This window comes from Lycium barbarum, chromosome 11 (assembly GCF_019175385.1).
Source record: "Lycium barbarum isolate Lr01 chromosome 11, ASM1917538v2, whole genome shotgun sequence".
Classification (NCBI taxonomy): domain Eukaryota; kingdom Viridiplantae; phylum Streptophyta; class Magnoliopsida; order Solanales; family Solanaceae; genus Lycium; species Lycium barbarum.
In genome coordinates this window covers 83,355,331-83,365,078 of record NC_083347.1, presented here as the reverse complement: position 1 = coordinate 83,365,078, position 9,748 = coordinate 83,355,331, and the positions used below count along the sequence as shown (strand labels likewise).

The window sequence follows — 9,748 nt, the reverse complement described above, 5'->3', positions numbered from 1 at the left end:
TTTCCCAGTGAATTAATCTTGCATATTACCTCGCTCTTACTATAGTAGTAATGGTTCATGCAAGGAATCTTGTGACATGTACATTGTGTCTTCATTCTGAATGTCGTTCTCAATTTACTTTTCTTCTTATTGAAAACTTGCCGACTTTGCTCTTATATATTATTTTTGGTATTAGGTTGACATGAATCCCTCAAAAATCCAGAAGTATGAAATGGGATCAGCTTCAAAGATTGCTAAGCATGAATTCATTCAACCTGGTGCCTTAGCAGCAAAGGGACGGGAGGGAAAAGCTTAAGAGTAATGGTCTCTTTAAGAGTTAAAGCCGAACAGAGGACTCTAATTGCCAAAAATAAGAGTTGTAATACAGCAACTTCTAAGTTTAATATGCTAGCTGAGAAAAATTTCAATGTGCACCCTTATTTTGAAGCAATGAAAGACAATTTCCCCCTCTATCAAGAAGCTGAAATGACTCAAGACGCTCAGAGAAGTGACAGAAGCGGTCGAGGACAAAGCATAAGAGTTACTGCTGAAAAGAGGACTCCGATTGGAAAAAATAGAAGTTGTACTGCAGCAACTTCTAATCTAAATAAGCCAACTGTCATGACCCAACCCCGTAGGCCGTGACTAGTGCTCGAGTTGGACACTCATATCACCTGTTAACTATAACCATTTACAGCTAGCATATCGGGAACTTATTTGTATAAAAAGGCAAGACGTTATTTTTAAGCGGTCACATATATGCATGTCATAGCCACCTGTCTCCTGAGGAGTTACAATTTCCAACAACAAATATATATATATATCTACGCAAGCCGACAAGGCTGCCACTACATGCAACATCCCAAACATATATATATATATATATATATATATACGCAAGCCGACAAGGCTGCCACTACGAATGGGTACGCCCCAAACATAAGTCATATCCATACGACGAAACAACAACTATATACAGACCCACACAAACGTCCACAGACCTCTAAGAGTAATGACAGTGTCATATGACGGGACAGGGCCCCGCCGTACCCCGAACAAACACATATATATACAACAAAAGGGATTTATACCACAAGCTAGGCTCCGGAATAAAGGAGCAATCCCAAGTAGCTGAATAGATATCCTAGGCTGGCGGATCTCCGAAACGAACGTCTGTACCTGCGGGCATGAACGCAGCCCCCCGAAGAAAGGGGGTCAGTACGGACTATGTACTGAGCATGTAAAGTATGAAATATAGTAAATAAAATCATACTGAGACAAGGAGTGTAGGATCTAATGCAACAAACAGAAATCCATAAAACTTACCTTTGAACATAATTCATATTTATCAACCTCATACCAATATCAATATAGAGTTTAGTAGTTAAAGCTGAATAATCATTCTGTACATAACATATATAACGTGTCCCGGCCCTCTAGTGAGGGGCTCGGTAATTAAAATCATAGTATTATAAACATGTACATATACGTGTCCCGGCCCTCTAGTGAGGGACTCGGTGAAATAATGATCATATGCCATCCTGGCCGCCATCCCCGTATCATCATGTCATCATATCATCATACCATCATATCATATCATATATATATATATATATATATATATATATATATATATATATAACGTGTCCCGGCCCTCTAGTGAGGGACTCGGTGAATAATATAGTAAATATGCGCACGAAAACGTGTCCTGGCCCGGGACTCAGTGAAGGATGTAACGGTAAGCACGAGCAGAATAATATGACTCTAATTATGCAATTATTTAAGAGTAATAATTTCCATACATCATTTGTTAGTCAATCATATAGTAGGCTCGTGACAATAACATTAAGGAATGAATAGAATCATAAGTCATACTTGGAACTAGAGAGTAGAGTTTACCCCAAGGCTCATATCATTTCTTACTTACGTCTAGGACATGCCAAAAGAAGGAAGGATTAGGCTTTACATACCTTTAGGGTTTAGTCGTATTATAACTCGTATTCGCTGCCCAATAGTACCTTATCCTATATCAAGATATCAAGAGTTACGATTAGTCCACGAGGGAATTCAATACGTGTATTTTAACGATAATAATCCCTTTCTAACATTTTGACGACGTTTCGTTCGCATTCAACCCAACTAGTATTCCAAGCTAATATTGTTAGTCATACTTTCAAGTACCAACCCGGGATTATTTAAAACAGTCCCCTATTCACGGCCAAACAGCCCACACAACATTACCATTTTCAATTCGAAATTTTCCAACTTCAATTACAACGACAACAACACAACATTACTTATATGATTATTAGAACTGTTTTAGCATCATTTTAATTCTTACAACAGCCCACAAACCATTTCAATTTCAACTTGAATCATTAACTCCTTCTTCACTAAACGTCCACAACAACAATCAACATTCAAAATACACTAATCTACCCCTTTCATTAAAACAGTCCACGGTTTGGATTGTTTTTCTACTTCAACATAAATCATTTCTTTTACACCTCAACTCACTAATATAAGGCATACAATGCACCACAATGTCCATAACAACAACAATTAAAGCATCACATAAAACAGTCCATTAATCCCTCTAAACCAGCCCCTACACGGCTTCAACATAACCAAAACAACTTCATGATTTTCATTCGTTTATTCATACTACAACACATTCAATCCATTCCCAATACATGTACAAGAAGATTAAGCATTATTCCATATAATCCTATGGCACACGGCTCACTTCAACTTCAACAACAATAGTCCAATACCAACATGCACAATCATATACATTCAATTCACCACCAAACATATGAAAGATGATCAACTCTTACCTTGTCACTCAATCCTTCAATTGGCTAGCCCTTCAAATTCACTTCTTGAATTTCAACACTTGTTCTTGCTATTCCAATGAATGCTACACGTTATTGTACACCTTCAAAGGGGTTAAATTGCTTGAGAAACTGAATTTTTATCAACTTGGAGCAGCCCTAGTCTCGGCCAGCTCTAGCCGAGACCCTCTCTCTCTATCTCTAATGTTCTTAACTTTGTGAAGATGCAAGTGATTTAGTTAGTGTATAATGAATCAGCATTCTTACTATATATATGATGTCCATGGGTTGGACATGTGTCCCACTCAATATTTGAGTCAATTATCATTGACCATCTCCACATACATACACGGCCACACTTGGCTTTGTTTAATGGACTGATTTAGTTTTTAATCCCACTTAATAATATAATCATGGTTAATTTAATCTCAATTTTCCATTAATACTTCTATACCAATCGAAATTTTATGGGCAACTTGTGACTTGAAACGAAATCGGAAGTTAAAGTCTCTACTTCGTACCTTAAAATAGTCTTGTCTTTAACTTGTCGCGTTTAGCTTAAAATGTCCCAATGTATAAAAATACGGGATATAACACCAACAAAGAGAAGTATCCTTGTGCCTCCTGATTTTGATCCAATGGAAGACTCCCTTTATCAAGATGTTGAAGTGACTCTAGATGTTCAGAGAAGTGATACTAGTATTTTATTTTCTTCTGTGTAATATTTCTTGTTGTTAGTGGACTTGAACCTTTTGTTTTGTTTGACTTACACTACAATTTGCAGGTCCATTTGAATCTCATAAGGCAAAAAAAGTGGCTGCAGTGACTCGAGATGTTCAGAGAAGTGAGACTTCTATTTAATTTCTTCTCTGTAATATTTTTCTTGCTGTTAGTGGGCTTGAAATTCTTGTATTGTTTGAATTACACTAAAATTTGCAGGTCCATTTGAATCTCAAAAGGCAAAAAAAGTGGCTGAAGTGACTCGAGATGTTTCAGAGAAGTGAAACTAGTATTTTATTTTCTTCTGTGTAATATCTTTTTGTTTTTAGTGGGCTTGAACTTTTTGTATTGTTTGACTTAAAATTTGCAGGTCCATTTGAATCTCAAAAGGCAAAAAAGCTGGCTGAAGTTACTCGAGATGGTTAGAGAAGCGAAACTAGTTTTTTTTTTTTTAATAAAGTCCACTAGGCTGCCACCTGCAATGCAGCTCTTCAGCATCACTGCACAGTCTGTAGTACTAGCTGCAGCAGTACTCAAGCTGCAGTGGTTCCCTTCAGTTGTTGTATGTATAATGCATCCATCTTCCAGCTTTCGTGTCCTCCTTTTGTTGTTGTGAGTCCATGCTAAGCCTGCACTCTCCTTGTCAAGGTACCTGCAAAACAGAAACCAGTGTGAGAAATAAAGTACCATCATGTTCTCTCGTTGAACATGATGGAAGTGATCCCTTTCTCTCCACCTCACCACCCTTGTGTCTCCATGTTACATCACACCAGCAGCCTGTTGCACATTATTAGTCTAAATCACCTTGTGCCAACAACAACACTACAAAGTGACAGCACCAGGCTGCTCCTCTGCTATGTGTTTGATAGAGGCAGCAGAAGAACTTGTATCTCCTAAGCATGGCTATGATGTTAATGCCATCACAGCAGCCTTCAACTTGGTCCTACTTCTTTGTGTAATATCATTCTGTAGTTTACCAAAAACCTCCAGACTTCTCTGCATATTCAAACCCCGTCCCCCCCCCCCCCCCCCCCCCCCCCGCCCTCCCTTCCTTTTTTTTCAATATACTCCCCTCCTGGTTACCACCAGGAATAATGGGTGCTATATTTATTATGCTTGCATGACCAACAAGCATCAGCTTACTGCATTGATCTGCAAAGAGCATCAATATGCCCCAGCAGTACTGTGCAATTTACTGCATTGATCTACAATTGCACATTCTAGCAACCAGCTTCTTAATTCCTGTCCACCTTTTGTTGCCCATGCCATGGAAACAAACAGGTCTGAGCCACCAAGTTTGTTGTTGAACTGCTTCCACACTACCAGGTATGAGCCACCTAGTTTGTTGTCCATGCCATGCTGCTGCACCTCTGATGCTTGTCAGATAGACACAGCACCAGCAGTAGTTTAACCTGCTGCTGCTCCCATATTCTACTGTCCAATCCTCTGTATATTTTTCTAGTTGATGCCACATATGATTGACACCACTGAACTGAACAAGCTGCTGTATCAAACCTTCCCATTTGCTACTGTCCATCCCAGCTGATGCCTTATATGATTCTACAGTAAGCTGTAGTTCCTAACTGCTGTAGGAACAAATGCCACCAGCAGCTTGTGTGTGTGTTCCCCTCCTGATGCACACCATCAGCAACAAATGTTGCCTTGTGCACCAACAACAATCAAACCAAGCTGCAAAGTGATAGCACCTTGTGCCTTTCCATGCTGCTCCTCTAATGCATGTGTGAGAAAGGCCAGCATTAGTAGAAACTGCTGCTGCTGTCCTATTCTATCTCCCATACCATGTTACAAACATGCTGCATTACTTGTTTTTGTACTTCTCCTTGCATAAACACCAGCTATTCCTCCAACTAAACAACTGTCCACTGCAATCAACTGCAGTGCCTTGCAACTCTAACCTGCTGCTTACCAGCTGCTACATATCCACCAGGCTACACCAGAAACCAATTCCAACTCTGCAACACATCATTTCCATATACCTAGAATCCAGGCTCTCCACCCAAAAAAGTTTTAAATGAATAGTTCCATCAATATGTATCTTCCCATCAAGCATTTGAACCAAAAAAACCATATTTCCCATTTTTCCCCTGATCATGAAAAATCATTCTTGATATTCCAAACCATCAGGTTCTCCTTACAAACATATTTTAAATGATTGTATACATCATTATCCATCATTCTAACAAACTTTTCGACCTAAAAAACCATATTTCCCATTTTGCCCCTCATTAAGAAACGAGAATTTTATTTTCTTCTATGTGATATTTTTTTGTTGTTAATAGACTTGAAATTTTTTGTATTGTTTTACTTGGATTAAAATTTGCAGGTCCATTTGAATCTCAAAAGGCAAAAAAAGTTGCTGAAGTGGCTCAAGATGCTCAGACTAGTGAAACTAGTACCTTATTTTCTTTTGTGTAACATTTTCTTGTTGTTAGTGGCTTGGATGTTTTGTTTTATTTGACGTACTTTAAATTTTGCAGGTCCATGTGAATCTGAAAAGACAAATAAAGTGAGAGGAATGAACATTTGTAAGAAAGTTTTGCGACTGAAACCTGGAGAAAGGTTAAGAGTCACTTTCTACCAAAATCGAGTTGTTGGGCCGAATCACGCCTCATTTTCTAGATACTTGGGTTTGCTAGTTTGTGATCGTAATATGTGCCCGCTGCGAGTACACTCATGGTTGGACATCGAAGAACATAAGCTTGAGCACATGTGGAAAGCTGTTACTGTAAGTATATACAACATTGCTTTCTTGATTTAATAGAAACTGAAAATTTGATATGACAATTAATGTCTAGGTGATATATCACCCTCTCTAGCAGCATTAAAAAAAATTGTGCAGTAGACTCCTCATCCATATCAATTCTGCTTCTTTCCCTTCCTGCTACTACTACTTGCAAGTGTCCTTGAGAATTTTTTACTGCAACCTGATTTTGGCTTTTGACATTGGATGTAGAATGCTGCAAAACCTGTGCATTTACCTATTGATTCTGCTTATTTTCATCATGGTGTACCACCTGAGATGACTTGCCTCCTATATTACCATTATTCTTTTGTTGTTGCATCTGCTGATTAGAACCAGTAGCATGTTTGTTCCCACTGCTCTTCATCACTTCATCTGGCTGTTGTTTGTGAGCTGTAAAATTTTTAGATGTATGCTGCTGCTTATGATTATTAGCCTTAGGAGACACATTAGTTTCAAGTGCCCTGTCTGCTTGTTGGCTTGTTTGCACCACAGCCGGCAGGAGTAGAAAAGAGTGATTGGCAATGGTTGGTCAAGGAGCATTTCTTATCTGATAAATTTAAGGTTTGATTTCATAGCCATTAACAAATAGCATTTTATTTCAAGTGGCATGTGATTACTTTTCAAGAACAATTTATGGCAGGGCCAAAAAAAAAAAAATCAGAATATTTTTGATGTCTTCTTTCCACAGGACCCACAAAATAAAGTTGCAGTGATGTTTTTTATACTCTTTTTTTTTCTCTATTTACTCTCTGCTACCTAGCTTCAAAGCTAACATTAAAAATAGAATCATTAAACTACCTTATAATAATTTCACTATTGTGTTGTTAATGCAGGAAGCACGTACAAGAAACTCAGTCAATAGGTCTAAGGTAGTTATGCCTCATCGTACGGGTAGCAAACCTTATAGAGAGATTAATTACGAAATGGTAAGTAAATCGTGTAACCCTATGAGGAAATTTCCTCTTTGTATGTAAGATTTATGTGACTTGTTTTTTTAATTGTAAAGGGAGGCAAAGATGGTAATCCACCAAACATGGAAATTATTTTCTTTGAGACTCATAAGAAGGACGATGAGCTTGTCGAACCTGAAACCATCGAAAAATATGTATGTCGTTTTATAAATTTAATTTAACATCCTTCCTCTTCTTTAGTGTATTGCAATATTTTAAACATTCTTATATTTTATAGGCTGAAATCCAAGAGCTGGTACAATCTGAACCGTGTCTTACTAATATTGAGGTTGTGGAAAGGTGCTTTGGACCTCAATGCAAAAGTCATGCAGTTGGATTTGGGGGTGGGATAACCGCTAAGGAGTTGAAAGGTGGTACCACCTCAAAGGCTGCATTATTGGAAGAGCTTAAAACAACTAAAAAAGAAAAGGAATCACTACAAAACAGCATGGATATTCTGGAGAGTAAATATGAACGGCTTGAACGTATGTTGGTTCGTCAGCCTTTATCACCTCCACTAGGTTAGTAAATTTTCTGTCAGCTATTACATAATGCGTATTTCTCAATAGATTTAGTGATATGTTTTACAAGTGCTCCTATTTGATAACGACTTTGCTAATGCAGTAGCCTGTTTTGCTATTATGATTTGATCTACAGACTAGATTCAAGTGTTTTAATTTTTGAAATAGTTCTACTGTGTACGTCAACAGTTATGCATTCTTCTGGCGTTTGAGATTTGTGGATTTATTTGTTAATTTTTTATGATGATGATGATGGCGTTTGGGTAAAAGAGTAGTTCATCGGATATGTCTATTTGGTTGAACTGTTTCTGAACAATTAGAGTTGCTTCGTGGAAAATATGTTGGATAATGTTTGGACTATATATTCTTTCCGGATCATATAATGAACAATGGAACGGGTCGAGATCACCTCCAGTGATCAACCCTCCAGCAAAGGTATATATATATATATGCGCACCCAAATTTGTGTAAGGTAATTAAAAATAAATGTGTGTTGATTGTCCCATAATGCACCAGGTAATTTCTAGTTGTGACTGTTTCAAGATGGAAGAAGCTTATTGTGATAGCTTTATTGATCATTTTTATCTCCACGTTGCCATATCTCTGTTTTGAGAAATCAAAATGGTATAGATTAATTATAAGCCCTTAAGAATATGTTAGCTACTATATGGCTGAACCATTTTTTGTATACTTCAAATACAATCTGTTTGCTCCTTTAGAAATTCCTTTCTTTCAAGTATCAAAATGACAGTCTTCATTACTAATGTGAAATAGTTTTACGGTCAAGCCAAAACCTTAGGGTGATTGATAGTGTTGAAATTTCATTAAGATTAAGAATGAAATGGCTACGAGTGAGAAGGATCTATTAGTTGGGATGATATATTTACTTTTGACATGTATAGAGGTATATTATGATAAATCTATGTTTTTCTACTGTTTTGTAGCTCTTTGTTGTTTGCTATTCATACTATGTTAACATGTTGATAGCTAATGCATGATATATTTGCTCCAATTGTTTGGCTAACTGGTGATTAAATTATTCCTTTATTTTTTTAAACTAGGAAAATAGCTAGCAGGCATTCTGTTACTAAACTGACATGGATTGTTCTTTTAACAGATCAAGAACTTGAAGATTGAAGAAACGTGCTCGAACAAAGTGCAGAGCAAGTTGAAGTGCATTATGTTTATTGTTTTATTAGTATTGGTGCAGAGACGTCATTTGTACATATGCTACAATTTCCTTTTCTCAATTTTTAGGATTTTATGGATTTATTTTATTGGACATATATATGTTTTTCAGTAATTAATTTGATGTTTAGGTTTTTGCGCCTAACAATGAAATTTTATATGAATATCAATTATTTGATATGTTTTAGGTTGCATGTGAAAGCATATAAAATAATACTACTTTAGAAGAGCAGGGAAATTATGAATTATTTAATTATTTTTATTAAAATTTGCAAAAGGAACTTCGGTCGTTAAAAGTATTTTGATCAACGACAGGAATTTCAGTCGCTAAAAGTACTTAATAACGACTGGAGTTTGTTGTTTTATTTCAAGGTTTAACGACCAGAGAGGTCATCAATGAAGGGAAATTTGGTCGTTGTAAGGAAGTACAACGACTGGATTAGTTGTTGTCGTTAAAAGATATTTAACGACTGGGTTTGCAATCCGGTCGTTAAGTTTTAATGACCGGTGACGACCAAATTTTACCCCGTAGTTATTGACTTATAGCGACCGGATTTGAACTTTTAACGACCAAATTCCCCCTCGCTAAAGACCATTTCTCTTGTAGTGATTGGTCAGCCCAAAAGACATCACTCTAAACTCATAATGCCCGTATCGGATCCTGAATGCAGTTTTCGGAATATTTGCCTCTTTTACCCGCACCTGGTGATAGCCTGACCGCAAGTCTATCTTCGAGAAACACTTAGCACCCTGCAACTGGTCAAATAGATCATCAATTATGGGGAGGGGATA

The 9,748-nt window shown here is 37.2% G+C and overlaps 1 protein-coding gene and 1 long non-coding RNA gene across 2 annotated transcripts; both read left to right on the top strand.

Moving 5' to 3' along the window:
- Window positions 1–3,409: 3,409 nt before the first annotated feature.
- Window positions 3,410–6,257, top strand: LOC132618646 (uncharacterized). The gene is made up of 5 exons (XR_009574239.1): window positions 3,410–3,512; window positions 3,598–3,657; window positions 3,753–3,954; window positions 5,878–5,946; window positions 6,032–6,257. It is a non-coding gene; the product is annotated as an uncharacterized LOC132618646 (long non-coding RNA).
- A 380-nt stretch (window positions 6,258–6,637) lies between these two features.
- LOC132619955 (uncharacterized) lies at window positions 6,638–8,905 on the top strand. Its single transcript, XM_060334713.1, has 6 exons — window positions 6,638–6,682; window positions 6,790–6,858; window positions 7,131–7,223; window positions 7,304–7,402; window positions 7,486–7,768; window positions 8,886–8,905. Exons 1-6 carry the CDS (start codon window positions 6,638–6,640, stop codon window positions 8,903–8,905), a joined length of 609 nt encoding a protein of 202 aa, XP_060190696.1.
- Window positions 8,906–9,748: the final 843 nt, after the last annotated feature.